Below are 19,537 nucleotides of genomic sequence, written 5' to 3'. Positions count from 1 at the left end.
TCCCCCCAGACCAAAATATAAAACAGTGAACATTATCCCCCCCAGATTTGAATCTAAAATGGTGAACATTACAGTGCCGGCTAGCCCAGTAAATGGTTGTTAGAATAAAACAGCATGTTCCTTGATTTGTTCATAATGGGTCGTGATTTTTTTTTTCAAGCAACCCACACTCACAAGACCAAAAATACAATGTTTACTGTGATTACAGATTAGGCAGCACTTGCTGAACAATCCTGAGTGTGCTAATAGCTACACTCAATCAATTGAAGATAACAGTCAAGTTCATAATACGGCTGTTATATTTGTGAGAAGTGACATACATACATACGCAGCGATCCTTTCCCTGCAAACAAAAGCCTTGCACCTTTTTTGAATTTCCCAGAAGCTTGAGAAACCTAGTCTCCTATTGGTTTCTCCATGGCAATGCTTCAAGTCAATGATCGTCCACAAATTAGCACCCTTTTCTCCTGTAGTATAAATTGCAATCATTTAAAATTTGGCATTCTTCCGTTTGTCCTGATGAATGCATGCTGAAAAGATTCAGCAACATGTCTCTCTTTTCAGCAATATTCAAGTTCAGTACCAGCAAGTATCTGTGCATTGTTTTATGTTCCTTGACAATTTAATGTGATCATGGAAGTGTCACTGTGAAGAATGTGTAAGTCAGTAAGAATTGTCAGCATTTTCTAATTGGAAATCTTAATCAGTGGAATCTTTCAGACACTGAATTGTAGTTTGTACCAAATGTCAATTTCAGATTGAAGGAAAAATTATAAACAAGTTCCTGTTGAGAGTTCCTGAATTAAAACAAAAAAAATCACAGATAGTGCTTTTAAAAAGGGACACAACAGCCCTGAAAATCAGTGACATTTCAGACTATTAAACCAGAATTCCAGTTGTAAGGATTGTTAATGTCAGCAGAAACAAACCAAATATTGTCAGACTATCAATCCTGAATATGATTAACAGCTGCAGTAACTGCAAAATCCAACTCCTGCTGACAATTGTGAAATTGCAGATGTGTCAGCAAGTGGGATGACTGAGTGTATCCCTTCCCACACACAGAGCAGGTGAATGGCCTCTCCCCAGTGTGGGTGAGCTCATGTAAATGCAGGCTGCCAGACTGAGTGAATCCCTTCCCACACATGGAGCAAGTCAATGGTCTCTCCCCAGTGTGAGTGTGTTGATGTGCAGTGAGGATTGATAACTGCCTGAAACTCTTTCCACAATATGTGCAAATAAATGGCTTCTCCTCAGTGTGAATTCGCTGATGTGACAGGAGGCCGGATGAATTGGTGAATTCCCTCCCACACATGGAACAGGTGAACGGCCTTTCCCCAGTGTGAACTCGCTTGTGTGCACTGAGGTTGGATGAAGACCTGAACCTCTTTCCACAGGAAGTGCAGCTGAACAGTCTCTCCTCTGTGTGAACCCGCTGTTGTGACAGCAGGTTAGAGACAGAGTGAATTTCTTACCACACACAGAGTAGCTGAAGGTCTTCTCCCCTGTGTGAATTCGCTGGCGTGACCAAAGACCAGATGGCCCAGCAAAATCCTTCCCACACAAGGAGCAGGTGAACAATCTCTCCCCAGTGTGAACTCACTGATGTGCACTGAGGTTGGATGAACATGAGAACCCCTTTCCACAGGTGGAGCAGCTGAATGGCCTCTTATCTGTGAATTTGCTGGTGTAACAGTAGGTGGAATGAGGTAGTGAATCTTTTCCCACACACGGAGCAGGTGAATGGCCTCTCTCCAGTGTGACTGTATCTATGGTTTTCCAGCAAGTATGGATAATTGAATTCTTTACCACAATCATCAAATTTCCATGGTTTCTCCATTTTGTCGGCTCCAATGTGACTGCATCGATGAGTTTCCAACCGGGATCGATAATTGAATCCTTTACCACAATCCTCACATTTCCATGGTGCTGGTGACCTTGTGTCTCTCCAGGTTGGATGATGAGTTGAAGCCTCATCCCACACGAACCACGTTTATGGTTTATCCCCACTGTGAATGGTGTGATTTTTTTCAGGCTGTGTAACCGGTTAAATCTCTTTTCAGTCAGTTCACTGGAACACTCTCACTCGGGGGTGTGTGTCACGGGTCTTTTTCTGCCACATTGAATTTTTAAATTTTCTTCCACTGACAAAACAGGCAATGATTTCTCCCTCCACTGTAAAAAGCAATCATACTGAGGTCATGGTGAATCAAATGGTTCTGTAGACCTTGACCTGAAGTTTAGTTTGAGTTTCCTGTCTGTGAATCCTCCTCTTCCAGTTCCCTGCAAAAAGAGCTTAAAAAACTAATTCATAACAGACAATTCGCGTTTCCATGGAACACTTCTTCATCTCATTTATCTTGAGCTGTAATCCCCATCCCACACACTCTCTCTTGTCCCTGGTCTAAATCAAACTCCTTGCCTCATCTCCACCATTTCATGTCTACATTCTCAGATCAGCTCCCTCTGCCTTGTCACTCTGGCTGGATTCAGTTCTCCAGACCATGTACAGATTGAGAGTACAATCAAGGAGTCAATTATTTTCTTTCCAGGTCAGGGGACATGAAGCTCCACCGACTCTGTTGTTACCACAATGGCCACACTTCCCCTGCTCACCACTGAAACAACACGGTGACCGTTAACACGGACCTGTTCCGAGGAAAGGCTCCATTTTATTTGTGCCACAACACCAGGGGAATTACCTCCTGCACAGGCACAAAGGTATCATCAGTCACAGAAAATAATTGCAGCTGGTGTCTCAAACCTCATTTTACCATTTGCTCCCAAACATTCTCAATTCAATTTTGAAATGCAAACTAAAATCTGCAATTATGGGGTAAATTAAAACACATTTTAATGGTCATTTTCAGAATGACTATTCCTGAGAATTAATTCCCAAGTCAGGAACTTAAAATTCTCATCAGCAATGTAGGCGGCACAGTGGTTAGCACTGCTGCCATACAACTCCAGGGACCTGGGTTCGATTCCCAACTTGGGTCACTGTCCGTGTGGAGTCTGCCTGTTCTCCCCATGTCTGCGTGGGTTTTCTCCAGATGCTCCGGTTTCCTCCCATCATCCAAAGATTTGCCAGTTAGGTGCATTGGCCATGCTAAATTGCCCCTTAGTGTCCTGGGATGAGTAGGTTAGAGGGATTAGCAGGTTACATATGTGGAGTTATAGGAACAGGGCCGAGGTGAGATTGTTGTCGGTGCAGACTCAATGGACCGAATAACCTCCTTCAGCAGTCGGGATTCTATGAAATACATTGGGAGAATTGCTATTTTAATGGGTATTTTCACAAATACTATAAAATGATTTTTCAAAACAAATTAATATTTTCTTCAACAGATGATTAATAATTAAAAAGTATTTCATAAAACAACCACCCAGTGTGGGGTTCAGGGTTTCTGAGCTCCAGGAACCACGAACAACCAGCCGGGAATGGTCTTCACAAAACTTCCCAACTCCCTCCCGGGAAAAAGCTGCAAACCCGGGAGCTGCAGCTTTTTACTGGGGGTGTTGGGGCCTCCAGCGGGTGTTTGTGAATCCACCCCGCCCACCTCCCAGGGTTTCCTTCCTTCCCAGAGATCAGAGTCCTCATTGATTTGAGGCCAAAGTGTAACCTCTTATTTATTGTCCCCCTCCCCCATCCTCTGATGTGAACCATCCTCCAGTGGCTGAGCCAGGATGGGGCCGTTAACCTGGGCCTGTTCCCGGGAGGGAGGGAGGGAGAAGCCCCGCAGCTGCAAACCAGGGAGCTGACAATGATTCTGAAGGGTTTGTTTCGCTCACAAAGCTTGGGGACTGATTGAAGGCAGTTCGGACCAATAGGAAGAGGGGGCGGGGCTGGAGGACTGAGCAAGAGCGGCTGGTCCTCCAACCAATCGGAGTGAATGAGGGGGCGGGACTGGAGGACCAGGGAGAACGGCTGGTCCTCCAGCCAATCGGAGTGAATGAGGGGACGGGACTGGAGGACCAGGGAGAGCGGCTGGACCTCCAGCCAATCGGAGTGAATGAGAATGTGCAGACTCTGCACAGACAGTGACCCAAGCTGAGAGTCGTCCTCGGGTCCCTGGCGCTTGTGGCAGCAGTGCTCGCCACCGTGCCACCCATATAGATCCAGGAGAGAGCAGCCCCACCCAGCTGGACGACAGTGGAGAGGGATGGAGCAGAATGGGTGGGCGGGCTTGGAGGCTTTATAAACGCCCCGTGTAGGCCGCAAGTCCCCAATAGGAAGCTCGGATTCGGTATTTGAACCGTTGACAGCTGCTCGGGCTTTTTCCCCGATTCAGGCTCGGGTGAACGACCGCAATCTTGACAGTGTGCGGCCGAGCGCACACGCCGACAGAGGGAGCTCCAGGCTCAGCCCCGCCCCTTATTCACTCCGATTGGTTGGAGGACCTGCCTCTCCAGCTCGATCCTCCAGCCCCGCCCCCTCATTCACTCTGAATGTTTTGTCATCCTATGTGACTGTGACAAAGATAAACTCGCCCTTCTCATCCTTGACCTATTTGCAGCCTTTGACAAGGTCGCCCACATCATTCTGCTCCATCCCTCTCCACTGTCGTCCAGCTGGGTGGGGCTGCTCTCTCCTGGATCTATATGGGTGGCACGGTGGCGAGCACTGCTGCCACAAGTGCCAGGGACCCGAGTACGACTCTCAGCTTGGGTCACTGTCTGTGCAGAGTCTGCACATTCTCCCCTTGTCTGTGTGGTGCTTTCTTCCGAATGTTCGGGTTTCCTCCCACAGTCCAAAAGCTGTGCTGATTAGGTGCATTGACCATGCTAAATTCTCCCTCAGTGCACCCGAACAGGCGCAGGAATGTGGCGACCAGAGGAGTTTCACAGTAACTTCATTGCAGTGTTAATGTAAGCCTACTTGTGACACTAATAAATAAGTAAACTTTAAAACTATTCTCTCTTCAATCAGAGTCAGAGAATCACTTATAATATCTTCCCTTCCCATTTCCACACTTACCTCTGGTGTCTCCAGAGGCTCCAGCCTTAGCCTCTTATTTCTCATCAACATATTCCCATCAATGACATCATCTGAAAACTTAGTTCTCACATTTACTGTGTTAAAGAGACAATATAAATGTAGGATGTTGTTATTGTCTGACAATGATAGATCAGGAATATCACACAAACATTTTAAATGTTCATTCCACATTTCTATTTATTCTCAAAGTCTCAGTTTGGAACAGATCCCAATTTAAATCCCAATCTCTGACTTGACATCACATTTCCAATATTCACCGTTGTTCTTCCTGACTCTAAACCCAGTTGTAAAGGAGCTTCTGTTCTGCCTCCAGGACCACTGAATCATGGAAGAGCGTGGCTGGGACACATTCCTTACACACCTCAGGTTACACAGCCACATGTTCAGTCCGGGATGTCTCTAAAAGCAGCAATGACAAACTCCAAATCCTACGATCATTTGTGAACTCGCTGGTGTCTCAGAAGGTCGGATAACTGAATGAATCCCTTCCCACACTCAGAGCAGGTGAATGGCCTCTCTCCAGTATGAACTCGTTGGTGTCTCTGAAGAGTAGATGACTGAGCAAAGCTGTTCCGACACACAGAACAGGTGAATGGCCTCTCCCCAGTGTGAACTCGTTGGTGCACCAGAAGGTCGGACAACTGACTGAATCCTTTCCCACACTCAGAGCAGGTGAATGGCCTCTCCCCAGTGTGAACTCGCTGATGTCTCAGAAGTTGGGATGACTGAATGAATCCTTTACCACACACAGAGCAGAGGAATGGTCTCTCCCCAGTGTGAACTTGCTGATGTGTCAGAAGGTGGGATGACCGATTGAATCTCTTCCCACACACAGAGCAGAGGAATGGCCTCTCCCCAGTGTGGACAAGCTGATGTGCTACCAAATGCTTCTTGCTTTTAAACTTCTTCTCACAATCAGAACATTTAAAAGGTCTCTGATCACTGTGTACAAGTTGATGGTCAGTGAGATGTGATGACTGAGTGAATCGCTTCCCACATACAGAGCAGGTGAATGGTGTCTCCCCAGTGTGACAATGGTAATGTGTTTTCAGCATTGGGTAATTGAAGCTCTTCCGACAGTCCCCAGATTTCCACAGTTTCTCCATGGTGCCAGTGTCCTTGTGACTCTCCAGGTTGGACAATCAGTTGAAACCTGTATGGTTTCTCCTCGCTTTGAATGATGTGATGTTTTATCAGGCTGTATAACTGGTTAAAGCTCTTTCCACAGTCAGTTCACTGGAACACTCTCACTCGGTGCTTTTCCAGTCAATTGTTTCAAAACTTCCAGTTTGAAATCCTCAGACAGAACAAAGAAACATTTCTCATTCCACATTCAAAGGTCCACAATATTCAAGCACTGATGAATCAAGTGAGTAGATGTTGGATGTCATGTTTGGTTTGATGTTCTTGTTTGGAATTCCTCCCTTTCTCATAGCCTGTAAAAGGAGTTTATAAAATTAATCCCCGTAAGTACAGGACAGAAATTCTGAATTGACAATTCTGATGCTGTGGAACATCTTTTCCTCGCTTGTTCCCTTATGGGCTGAAGGACCTCTCGGTGCTGTGTGACTCTATGACAGCAAGTCCAGTTAGCCCCAAGACCTCAGTGCCTGCTCACCCACATTGATTCCCAGTCACAACAAAAGCAGAAAATGCTGGAAACTCTCAGCAGGTCTGACAGCATCTGTGGACAGAGAATAGAACCAACTTTTCGAGTCAGGATGACCCTTCGTCAGATTTCAGCATCTGCAGTACTTTGCCATGATGTCCTGTCAAGCAAAGTCCTGGTTTTGAAATTATCATTCTTATTTTCAAATGCCAAACGCATTGATAGCTGAAATCAGTTCCCACAGACAGAACAGCTTCTTTACATTCAAAGGTCAATGATCTTGATGAATCGACTGAATCTAGATACAATGTTTTGAATTGTGAATTCTCTCCTTCGAGTATCCTGTAAATACATTACTGTCAGTCCAGGTTAGCAATCCACCATTTTCGGTTTTTATTTCAGATTTCTAGCACCCTCAGTATTTTGCTTATAACATAGAAATGCATAAAGTTCTCTCCTGCTGCTGGTATTGCTCCCTATAAAGATGGCAGCGTCCTTACCGGAACATTGCCCCTTATAAAGATGGCGATCGGCGAGCCAGGCCCCACACCGAGAGAACTACCGAACAATCCTCTCGGTCCAAACGGGGGACCGTTAGATTTTTACTCGAACTTTGCGAGCTGAGTCCGGTGTTAATGAAATCTCTCCAACCACCGGCTCTGTTCCCCATCCACACTCGGTGTTGTATTTCACCCGTTGCAAAAGCCACACGAGCTCCTCACGCTTCCGTCAAGCTGCAGCACCTGCATCGCGCATGCTCCAATCACAGCCTGACAGTGCGCATGCGCAGCAGCTCCCGCAGTGAATGCTGGGCAATGGCTCTGCCATTGGATTGTCCCTTTGTGGATACAGATTGGAACAACAGGGACAAGACCATTCATCAGCAATTCACAGACTGGTCATGTCTGCCATGTCCTTGGTTATTGGTCGCATGTGGTCAGCACTGCTGCCTCACAGCATCAGAATTTATGTCACACTATTTGTAACTCCCACAGTTGCGTGGACCTGCAGAGTTTCACTGGCTGTCTTGTCTGGAGACAATACACATCTTTTTAGCCTGTCTTGATGCTCTCTCCACTCCCATTGTTTTGTTTCTTAAAGACTGGATTAGTTGTAAGTATTCGCATTCCAACCATTATTCATGTAAATTGAGTCTGTGTCTTATAAGTTCTGTTTGTGAACAGAATTCCCACTCACCTGAAGAAGGGGCTCAGAGCCTCGAAAGCTTGTGTGGCTTTTGCTACCAAATAAACCTGTTGGACTTTAACCTGGTGTTGTTAAACTTCTTACTGTGTTTACCCCAGTCCAACGCCGGCATCTCCACATCATGCCTCACAGCGCCAGGGACCTGGGTTCAATTCCAGCCTCAGGTTACTGTGTGGAGTTTGCACATTCTCCCTGTGTCTGCGTGGGTTTCTTCCCACAGTTGAGAGATGTACAGGTTAGGTAGATTGGCCATGGTAAATTGCCCCTTTTGTGTCAGGGCATGAGGTTATTGGGATAGGGCCTGGGTGGGATTGTGGTTGGTGCAGATTCGATGGGCCGAATGGCCTCCTTCTGCACTGTAGGGATTCTATGATTCTGTGTGTCAAATTTAGTGCTCTGAACATTGTATAATTAAAAAGTAAGCATGCAACCTATTTTGCCAACAGAAATCGAGTACAATGTTGGTAAATGTGAGGTCATCCATTTTGGTAGGAATAACAGCAAAATGGACTATTATTGAAATGGTAAAGAATTGCAGCATGCTGCTGTGCAGAGGAACCTGGATGTCCTTGTGCATGAATCACAAAAAGTTGCTTTGTCAGAGCCACAGGATGATAGTCATTAAGGCACGCTGCCTGGCTTTTCTTTGGCTACATTCACAACCTTTTGTAGTTCCTTGCGGTCTTGGGCAGAGCAGGAGTCATACCAAGCCGTGATACAACCAGAAAGAATGCTTTCTATGGTGCATCTGTAAAAGTTGGTGAGAGTCGTAGCTGACATGCCAAATTTCTTTAGTCTTCTGAGAAAGTAGAGGCATTGGTGGGCTTTCTTAACTATAATGTCAGCATGGGGGGACCAGGACAGGTTGTTGGTGATCTGGACACCTAAAAGCTTGAAGTTCTTGACCCTTTCTATTTCGTCCCCATTGATGTAGACAGGGGCATGTTCTCCTTTACGCTTCCTGAAGTCAATGACACTCTCCTTTGTTTTGTTGACATTGAGGTAGAGATTATTGTTGCCACACCAGTTCACCAGATTCTCTATCTCACTCCTGTACAGGTAGCAGGTAGGGACATTAGATTGTTGGAAAGAGAGGTTGAAGATATCTGTGAATACCCTTGCCAGCTGGTCTGCGCAGGACCTGAGTGCTCATCCGGGTACCCTGTCTGGGCCAGTTGCTTTCCATGGGTTGGCTTTTGAGAAGACTGCTCTGATGTCTGCACTGGTGACCTCGGATACATGTTCATCGGAAGCTTCTGGGATGGGGGGCGTGCTCTCGCAGACCTCTTGCTCATAACGGGCATAGAATGTGTTGACTTCAGTTGGGAGGGGTGCCTTGGAGCTGGTGATTTTGCCTGTGTTCAACTCATAGCCTTTTATGTCTTGCAGACCATGCCATAGTCGGCAGGAGTCCATGTGGATAGCCTGGGACTCTAGCTTGGTCCGGTACTGTCTTTTGGTATCTTTGATGGATCATATCTGGCTATCTTATATCGATGATGTGGAGATGCTGGCGTTGGACTGGAGTAGGCACGGTAAGGAGTCTTACAACATCAAGTTAAAGTGCAACAGGTTGATTTGGTAGCACAAGCTTTCGGAGTGTCACTCTTTCTTCATCTGAAGGAGTGACACTCCAAAAGCTTGTGCTACCAAATAAACCTGTTGCACTTTAACCTGCTGTTGTGAGACTTCTTACTGTCTTGTATAGGTCAGAGTCACCTGACATGAACGCCTCAGATCTGGACTTCAGCAGACAGTGGCTCTCCCTGTTCATCCATGGTTTCCAGTTGGGAAACACGTGGATTTGCTTCTTTGGCACACAGTCTTCTACACGCTTACTAATGAGTCAGTTATTGTAGTGGTGTACTCATTCAGGCTGGTCGCAGTTTTTAAATACTGTTCAGTCTATTGGCGCTAAGCAGTCCAGTAGGAGATCATTCGATTCCTCAGACCAGCATTGCACGACGTTCTTTGACAGATTCTTCTATTTCAGATTTTGCTTTTAAGCAGGAGAGCACAGCCGTGATTTGCCAAGGTGTGGGCTGGCGATAGAATGGTAGGCATGTTTGATATTTGTATAGCAGTGGTCTAGGATGTTTGGGCCTCTGATGGAACAGGAGATGTGTTGCTGGTATCTTAGTAGAACGCCCTTGAGCTTGGTCTGATTGAAGTTTCAGCTAAGATGAACAAGGCCTCAGGAGGTTTCGTCTCAAGACTATTTGTGGTAGTATATATTTCTTCCAGCGTGGTCTTCACGTCTGCGTGGGGTGGGAAGTAAACTGCTGTCAGGCTAAGAGGTGAACTCCCATGGAAGGTAATAGGGGTGGCATTTTAGCATCAGGTATTCTCAGTCCAGGGGTCCAATGTAATGATATTACACTCAGTATCTCGTGCACCATAACCAAAGTTTGGGTCTCATTTGATAGCGAGTGAGTCATGGTCTATTGATATAATAGATTCCAATTCTGTTATGTGTCACTCTGCCACTTACTATTTGACAATAACCTGCCTGTTATTTCAATTTTGCTGTATTTTACAACTGCAGCTCCTGGGGCTGATTGGAATCTGGTGTAACAATAATAATCACAAAGATCGGTTCCAGTGTCTCTGAGGTCATTTTGCCTGCAAGTAATCTGACGTTAAGGGAGACAAGAGGCTCAACAAACATTTGATTGTAATAGGAGGACAAGGTGTAAGGGGGCAATGATATTTTGAGGTTTCTGTGTTATGCCGAGTGTCACTGGGAGGTAAGTGGTAAAATAGGAATGCAGACATCATGGCAGAGGCATGTGTTACTGACTCTGCTTGACTGAGAGCTGTTATACTCAAGGGGAGAATAATGAGGACATGGGGAACTCCAGAGATTTCTGATATCTGCGCTTTATCTGTTCGAGGAACTGAAAATAATCAGTTCCTTCTCATGGTTATCTGCAATTCTTAAGTTACACAGTCACATGGGAAACAGACCTGACAGCTCATCAAACCCAATGTTTTGCTCTTCTGTTTGAGATACATTGTGATTGAAAAGATCAAATGTTAACACCTCAGGAGAGAAACATTCAGAATGTCACAAAGATGAATGAATTGTCCAATTAATCCCATTCACCATAACTCTGTCAATTTACCCTCTGCAGGTATTTATCCAATTCCCTTTGAAATTTACTATCAAACCTGATTCTAGCACCTGTCAGTTTGCATTCCAGATTAAATCAAATTGTGTAAAAACTTATCCTCATCACCCCCTCCAGTAATGTTGTCAATTATGTTAAATCCCTGTGTCCTCTGCTTAGAGACCCTCCTGCACCTGGGAAACAGTTTCTTCCTATTGACAGACCCTCCAATATCTGGGAAATAGATTCTCCCCATCGACAGACCTTCCTGCACCTGAGAAATAGATTCTCTCCATCGACAGACCCTCCTGCTTCTGGGAAACAGTTCCTCTCCATTGACACTATCATAAATCGTTTGAGCCAAATGGTTTCCATCTGTGATGTATCATTCCATAAAACAGAATATTCAGCATCAGGAGAAAGAAAGTGAAAGAAACCAGTCTCTGTGGGATTTACCCAACCAGTGTGAGCACCTTCAGGGGAGCAGAGAGAGAGGGAAACCAGTGGGAAAAGTTTTTAAAACTCGGAGTATTCCCACAGGAGAGCACTGGTTTAAATCAATTTTGAAATAGAGAATGGCAGCGCACAAATTCCGAGGAATGCATTTTTAAAAATTAATTTATCTTAATTGCACAAGATAATTTTCTATTATCGTCTTTGACAATGACGCCGTTAATTCCCAGGTGCCCCTGCGGGTGTGAAAGTGTCCCATTCATTCCACAGGAGCCTATTGCGCAGGCGCAATGCTATATCTGGAGCGTGCGCACTGTCGCTTTGCTCGGAGTCTTCCGAGTGCGGGAGTTGGAACATTTTTCTGCGGGTGAGTCGGTTGGGCTGTGGGAGAAATGGAGCCGGGAGTCGGGTAGGGAGGGAGCTATGGCTTCCAAACATCCGTTGTAGGCCGCACGGCCTGAATAAGTCCCTGCAGATCCCGGGTTTGCAGCTGCCAGGCTTTTATCCCGGGAACAGGCCCCGGTTATCGGCCGCCATCTTGTTTCAGCGGGGACGGAGGGCGCATGCGCTGCTGTCGGTGACGGGTCACAATGGGCGAAGTTTCAGGGACTGGTTCAGAACCTCGATCTTCAGAGGGTCAATAGGCAGCAGGGCGCATGCGCAGCTATCCAAGACCATCAGAATAAGAATTCGGAACAGGAGCCAGTCATTCGGCCCATCGAGCCTGCTGCATCATTCAATAAGATCATGTCGACTTTGCTCCCCCACCCCGTCCATACCCTTGACTTTCTTGTGGATCAAATCCTCAGCTTTGAATATATTCAATGATCTGCCTCCAATCCTCACTGGTGAAGACAGAGTTCCAAAGATCAACAACCCGCTGAGAGAAAAGATCTCTCTTCATCTTAAATTTGAGATCCTTTATCCTTTACGGTAACACAGTGGTTAGCACTGCTGCTTCACAGCTCCAGGGTCCCGGGTTCGATTCCCGGCTCGGGTCACTGTCTGTGTGGAGTTTGCACATTCTCCTCGTGTCTGCGTGGGTTTCCTCCGGGTGCTCCGGTTTCCTCTCACAGTCCAAAGCTGTGCGGGTTAGGTTGATTGGCCAGGTTAAAAAATTGCCCCTTAGTGTCCTGGGATGTGTAGGTTAGAGGGATTAGCGGGTAAAATATGTGGGGGTAGGGCCTGGGTGGGATTGTGGTCGGTGCAGACTCGATGGGCCGAATGGCCTCCTTCTGCACTGTAGGGTTTCTATGATTTCTATGATTTATTTTTACTTGATTTCCACACCAGAGGAAACATCCTCTCAGCATCTACCTTGTCAAGCACCTTATATCATATGAATCATAGAATCCTGACACTGCAGAAGGAGGCCATTCGGCCCATCGAGTCTGTACAGACCACAATCCCACCCAGGCCACATCCCCACAACCCCATGCATTTGACACTAGGGTCTAAATTGATTGGCATGGCCAATCCACCTAACCCGCACATCTTTGGACTGTGGGAGGAAACCAGAGCACCTGGATGAAACCCACACAGACATGGAGAGTAAATGTGCAAACTCCACACAGGCTGGAATTGAACCTGGGACCCTGGCACTGTGAGGCAGCAGTGCTAACCACTGTGCCGCCCTTAAATTCCCAGATGTTTAAATGAGATTACTTCTCAGTCTTCTAAACTCCAATGAGTACAGGCCCAAGCTGCTCAACCTGAAAGATAAAACTCCTCATTTCAGGAATCAACCAACTGGATCTTCTCTGAACTGCCTCCACTGCAATTTTGTCCCAGCTGAAGTAATTCTGTGCAGGTAACAGGAGAGAATGTTTTGAATTTCTGTTCTGGACAGATGCTGATGGATCTTGGAAACTCCTTTTACAGGGGGTTAAAAGGGGAGGATTTACACACAGCAAACTCAGACCAGAATACATTCTGTCCTGAATTTCTAACCTTGAATTACACCTATAACTTTCCTCATTTTACAGAGAGAAGATTTGAAGACTGCAACATTTTTCCTGGACACCAATCTCTCTCAGATCTTTGCAGCTGCAGACTCCAGCAGGAGATTTAAAATTTGAAAACAATGAAATTGTTTTGGGGTGAGTGTTAGTGAGCATTAATTAAATTTAGAGCATGCTCTGATTCTGTGGATCTCGGGCTATTGTGACTCCTTTACCATGGATGGACAGGCAATGGCACAGTGACAGTGTCATTGGATTAGTAATACAGGGATCCAGGGCAATGCACTGCGAACCCTGGGTTCGAATCCCACAACGGCAGATGTTGAAATTTGAATTCAGTAAAAATCTAGAATTAGAAGTCCATTGATGACAGTTCTCATTAAAATCCATCTGATTTAATAATGTCCTTTAAAGAAGGAAATTACCACATCCCCCAGCAATGCAAGCCACTCAGTTCAAGGGCAATGAGTTATGGGCAATAGATGCTGATGCAGCCAGCACATAGAGTCATAGAGCAATACAGCACGGAAACAGGCCCTTGGGCCCAACTGATCCATGCCAACCATGGTGCCCTCCCAGCTAGTCCCAATTGCCCATGTTCGGCTCATATCCTTCTAATCCTTTCTGATTCATGTACTTCTCCAAATGCTTTTTAAATGTTTAAACCTGCTGTTTGAACCTGCCTCAACCACTTTCTCTGGCAGCTCATTCCATGTACCCACCACCCTCTGCATGAAGAAGTTGCCCCTCAGGTCCCTTTTAATCTTTCCCCTCTCATCTTAAACCTATGCCCTCGAGTTTTCAATTCCCCTACCCTGGGAAAAAGACTGTGTGTGTTCATCCAATCTATGCCCCTCATGATTTTATACACCTCAATATGGTCACCCCTCATTCTCCTACGTTCCAAAGAATAAAGCCCTAGCCTGGCCAACCACTCCCTGTAACTCAGGCCCATTAGTCCTGGCAAATTCCTCATAAATCTTCTTTGCACTCTTTCCAGTTTATCAATGTCTTTCCTATAACAGGGTGACAAAAACTGTACACAATACTCCAAGTGTGGCCTCACCAACGACTTATACAACTATAACATAATGTCCCAACTCCTATACTCAGTGCCCTGACTGATGAAGGCCAGTGTGCTAAATGCCTTCTTCACCACTCTGTCTACCTGTGACGCCACTTTCAACAAACTATGTACTTGTGCTCCTGGGTCCCTCTGTTCCTCAACATTCCCCAGGGCCTTACCATTCACTGTACAAGTCCTACCCTGGTTTGACTTTCCAAAATGCAACACTCACACTTAAGACCATAAGACATAGGAGCAGAATTAGGCCACTTGGCCCATTGAGTCTGCTCCGCCATTCAATCATGGCAGATATTTTTCTCATCCCCATTCTCCTGCCTTTTTCCCATCACCCCTGATCCCCTTATTAATCAAGAACCTATATATCTCTGTCTTAAAGACAGTCAGTGACCTGGCCTCCACAGCCTTCTGTGGCAAAGAGTTCCACAAATTCACCACTCCCTGGCTGAAGAAATTCCTCCTTATCTCTGTTTTAAAGGATTGTCCCTTTAGCCTGAGGTTGTGCCTCTGTACTCTGTATTATCTGTACTGAAATCCATTTGCCAATCATCGGCCCAGTTCCCCAACTGATCAAGATCCCCCTGTAATTTTTGATAACCTTCTTCACTATCAGCGATTCCTCCTAATTTAGTATCGTCTGCAAACTTGCTAACCACGCTTTTTATGAATTTTTAAACGGCCATCCATTTCTCTGTTTCACCTCTGCCCTCCCTGATCAGCTCTCTGCCATTGTCTACCTTCCTCTGCCTCTAATAATGGGTGTATTTTAACTATTATTTCCACAAGCTATGTTTTGATGAGGTTTCTACTACTTCACAACTCTATTCACTGTTGATTTACCAGCTTAGTCTTACAATGTTCAGGAATTGTTTCTCTTCCACTGGAGATCATTTCCCTTCCACTTCTGAGCTTATATTGACCAACAAAATCTGATACATTTTTATTCCCTGTAATTCATTCTGCCCCCTGAAACATTAATCTTCTTTCTCTTTCTACAGATACTGCCCGACCCACTGAGTATTTCCTGCATTTTTGTTTTTATTTCTGATTTCCAGCAACCACAGTGTTTTGTTTTTGTTTTGTTGCAGGTGTTTTTCACAGAACCAAATCTCAAAACAGAAATGAAGCAATGAAGATGAAAAGCTGGAAAAACTCAAGGTTTGGCAGCATCTCTGAAGAGAGAGAGTTAACGTTTGGAATCTGTGACACCCTGCTCCACTCCTGAATTACCACCAATTCCTCATCCCCTTCCCATGGCACCTTCCTTTGTCATCACAGACAGCGTAACACCGACCTCTTTACCTCCTTTCTCCTCACTGTTCAAAGCCCCAAACACTCCCTTTAGATGAAGCAACATTTCACTTGCACCTCCTTCAATTTGGTTGACTGCATTCACTGCTCCCAATATGGCCTCCTATCCTCTGGGGAGACTAAACGCAGACCAGGTGACCGCTTTGTGGAACACGTTCACTCAGCCGCTAACATGACCTCAACCTTCCTGTCGTTGGATATTTCCACTCAGCATCTTGCTCTGATGCCCACATGTCTGGCCTTGGCTTGCTGCAATGCTCCAGTGAACCCCAGCACAAACTGGAGGAGCAGCAGCTCCTCTTTCAAATTAGACACTTTACAGCCTTCAGGACTTAATGCTGAGTTCACAGCCTTGGACTGTGAGCTTCCTCCTCCATTTTGATCTACTTTATTTTATCCAAGGAAAGATTGACCCAATACAACCCCCTCCCCACCTACACCACTGGGCCATCGGTCATTTCTTCTTAAGTTTTGCTTTCACTGAGCACTTTGTTCTCCGGTTAACACATTCTGCTATTTTACCTTTATGCTGTGATCAGCATCTTCCATCGTCCTTCACTCTGCCATTAGTGCTCCCTCTGTCTTGTGCTTCACACATCTTTGTTACAATCTCTCCGAGCTTCTACCTATCACTAACATTCTACTCTGCTCCACCTGCTTCACCCCCATCTTATACAACCCATCACATTTCTCCCTCTCTTTAGCTCTAAAGAGTCTCACAGATGTGAAATGTTAACTCTGTTTCTCTCTCTGCAGATGCCACCACACCTGCTCTGTGTTTCCCAGGGTTTTCTGTTTTCATTTCCGATTTCCAGCATCTGCAGTATTTTGCTTTTATGAACTAATTTTGAGCTGATTTGTGTCGGGGTGGGTGTTAGTTGCAGAGTTTGGTTCCTGGCCTCCTGTGCAGGTAATTTTTCATACAGCCATGGAATGATCACACGGCAGAAGGAGGCCATTGAGCCCATCATGCCCATGCTGGTATTCTGCAAGAACAAATCAGTTTGTCCCACTCCCCTGCCCTTACATCACATTCCAGCATTTCTTTTCCCTTCAGTGGCTTGTCCAATTCCCTTTGGGGTTTCTGTTTTGTTTTGAGCTGGAGTGGGGAGGAGATGGAGGGGAAGCTGCTGCGTTTAACCCTGAGGATTTTAGTATCCAGCAATTTCCAGTGTGGAATTGTCAGGGGAGGTAAATCCAAGGAGAGATTGGGTTGCTAAGCAGACACTGTCCATACACAGGAAAGGAGCATTCTTTCAGGAACTAGTATTTCCATTGATGCTTTTAATCTATTTTACATATTTTAAAATTTATTTTTGTGATTTGGGTGTCATTAACTAGATCAGCAGCCAATATTCCCCATCCCCAGTTACCTGTGGAGAAGATGGTGTTTGGTCATCTTGAACCGCTGCTTGGTGAGGGGGGAGTTACAGGATTTTCAGACAGTGATGATGAAGGAATGGCGACATCTGTCCAAATCATAACAATTTTTATTTATATTGCACTTTTAACATTACAAACCAACACTTCACACTGAGACACATAAGGAGGTATTAGGACAGGTGATCTGAGTTGTTTAAAGAGTTTGGTCCTTCACCGCACTAACTCCCGCTCTCTCCCTCGACCAGTGACTTGTGTCTTCCCTGAGGGAGACAATCCAACAGCTTTCATGGTCACTTTTTCCCAGTGCTGGCCCCACAAATGACCAGATTTATTCAGTTCAATGTCACAACCTGCCTTTGTATTTTTGTGGGTTCTCTCTCACTGCCTTTTTTCAATTTCAGGAAATTGAAACCAAACATCACATCAGGTCCAGCGGAGTCACCCAATTTATCGCTATCTGAATATCATCATCGCATTGTGACCATGGAAGAAAAAAGCACCGTTCACAGCGGAGAGGAACTGTACATATGCTCTGGGTGTGGACAAGCTTTCAACTTTACCTCCAACCTGGAGAGACACAAGGATATGAACAGCATGGAGAAACCCTGGAACTGTGAGCACTGTGAGAAGGGACTCAATTATTCTGTAAAGCTGGAAACTCAGCAGCACATTCACACTGGAGACAGGCTGTTTAACTGCTCTGAGTGTGGGAAGGGATTTACTCAATCATCCCACCTGCTGAGACACCAGGGTGTTCACACTGGGGAGAGGCCATTCACCTGCTCCATCTGTGGGAAGGGATTCACTCGACCAGGTCACCTCATGGATCACCAACGAGTTCACACTGAGGAGAGACCATTTCAGTGCCCACACTGTGGGAAGTGCTATAAAAGTTCTGGGGAATTGATGCGCCATCAAGTTGTTCACACTGACGAGAGACCGTTCAGGTGCTCTCACTGTGGGACTCGGTTCAAGCGATCATCTGACCTCTCTGAACACCAGCGAATTCACACTGGGGAGAGACCGTTCGTCTGCATGGAGTGTGGGAAAGGATTCACTAAGTCATCCAGATTACTGAGACACCAGCGAGTTCACACTGACGAGAGACCATTCGGATGCTCTCACTGTGGGTCTGGATTCAAGCGATCATCTGACCTCACTGAACACCAGCGAATTCACACTGGGGAGAGACCATTCATCTGCATGGAGTGTGGGCAAGGATTCGTTAAGTCATCCAGCTTGCTGACACACCAGCGAGTTCACCATGAGGAGAGACCATTCATCTGCTCAGTGTGTGGGAAGGGATTTACCCAGTCATTCAGCCTGCTGAAACACCAGAGAGTTCACACTGGGGAGAGACCATTCATCTGCTCAGTGTGTGGAAAGGGATTCACCCAGTCATTCAGCATGTTGAGACACCAGCAAGTTCACACCAGGGTGAAGCTGTTCACCTGCCCTGTGTGGGGGAATGGATTCACTTGTTCATTCCAACAGTCTGTTCACCCTGAGGAAAGAACCTGTGTTCCATTAACAGATACATGCTGACCAGGTACTGTTCAGGTGCTCTCATTGTGGGGCACGTTCAGGGAATCATTTGAACTCACTGTACAACAGGGATTTCGCACTGGGAAGAAGGCATTAACCTGCACACGGTGTGAAAGGATTTGTTAATTGAACCAAGTTGTTCAGATACCTGCAAGTTCATGAGTAAACATAGTGACATCCTGTGCAGAGAGGGGCGAGAAAGAAGGAAGACCTTTTAAACTTTTTTAGTAATTTGTCAGATGTGGGCCATCCCTAATTGCCCTGAAATGGATTGCTCGGCCTGCTTTGGGCCTGGCCAAACGTGCCATCAACAGGGTCAAGCAGTGGGGTGACCGCAGGAGTTGTCCAACTCGACTGTCCACCCCTCTACCACCTCTACATTCACAACCTAGTATCCTGAGAGAGGGAGCATGTGGTGTCTACTGGCACTGTCGAAAGCCTCGCTCATTGGGCACCGTGGGGCCTGGGGTGCCTTTTAATCACATTTTATTTAGACCATAAGACATAGGAGCAGAAGACCACTCGGCCCATCAAGTCTGCTCTGCCATTCAATCATGGCTGATATTTTTCTCATCCCCATTCTCCTGCCTTTTTCCCATAACCACTGATCTCCTTATCAATCAACAACCTATCTATCTCTGTCTTAAAGACACTCAGTGACCTGGCCTCCACAGCCTTCTGCGGCAAAGAGTTCCACAGATTCACCACTCTCTGGCTGAAGAAATTCCTCCTCATCTCTGTTTTAAAGCATCGTCCCATTAGTCTGAGGTTGTGCCCTCTGGTTCTAGTTTTTCCTACTAGTGGAAACATCCTCTCCATGTCCACTCTATCCAGGCCTCGCAGTATCCTGTAAATTTCAATAAGATCCCCCCATAT

General features: G+C 45.9%; 1 protein-coding gene across 1 annotated transcript in view; it reads right to left on the bottom strand.

Moving 5' to 3' along the window:
• Positions 1 to 19,537, bottom strand: part of LOC144484499 (uncharacterized) — a 62,398-nt gene that overhangs the window by 32,652 nt on the left and 10,209 nt on the right. The window contains exons 2-5 of the mRNA XM_078203019.1: positions 5,436 to 5,848; positions 4,979 to 5,073; positions 2,228 to 2,283; positions 742 to 797 (exon numbers count right to left, since the gene is read on the bottom strand). Of these exons, the coding sequence (XP_078059145.1) occupies positions 742 to 797; positions 2,228 to 2,283; positions 4,979 to 5,073; positions 5,436 to 5,848 (620 nt within the window). The remainder of the gene's footprint in view (positions 1 to 741; positions 798 to 2,227; positions 2,284 to 4,978; positions 5,074 to 5,435; positions 5,849 to 19,537) is intronic.

Source organism: Mustelus asterias, unplaced genomic scaffold (genome assembly GCF_964213995.1).
Source record: "Mustelus asterias unplaced genomic scaffold, sMusAst1.hap1.1 HAP1_SCAFFOLD_113, whole genome shotgun sequence".
Lineage (NCBI taxonomy): Eukaryota > Metazoa > Chordata > Chondrichthyes > Carcharhiniformes > Triakidae > Mustelus > Mustelus asterias.
The sequence above is the reverse complement of the archived record's forward strand: the minus strand, read 5'-3'. Positions and strand labels throughout refer to the sequence as shown.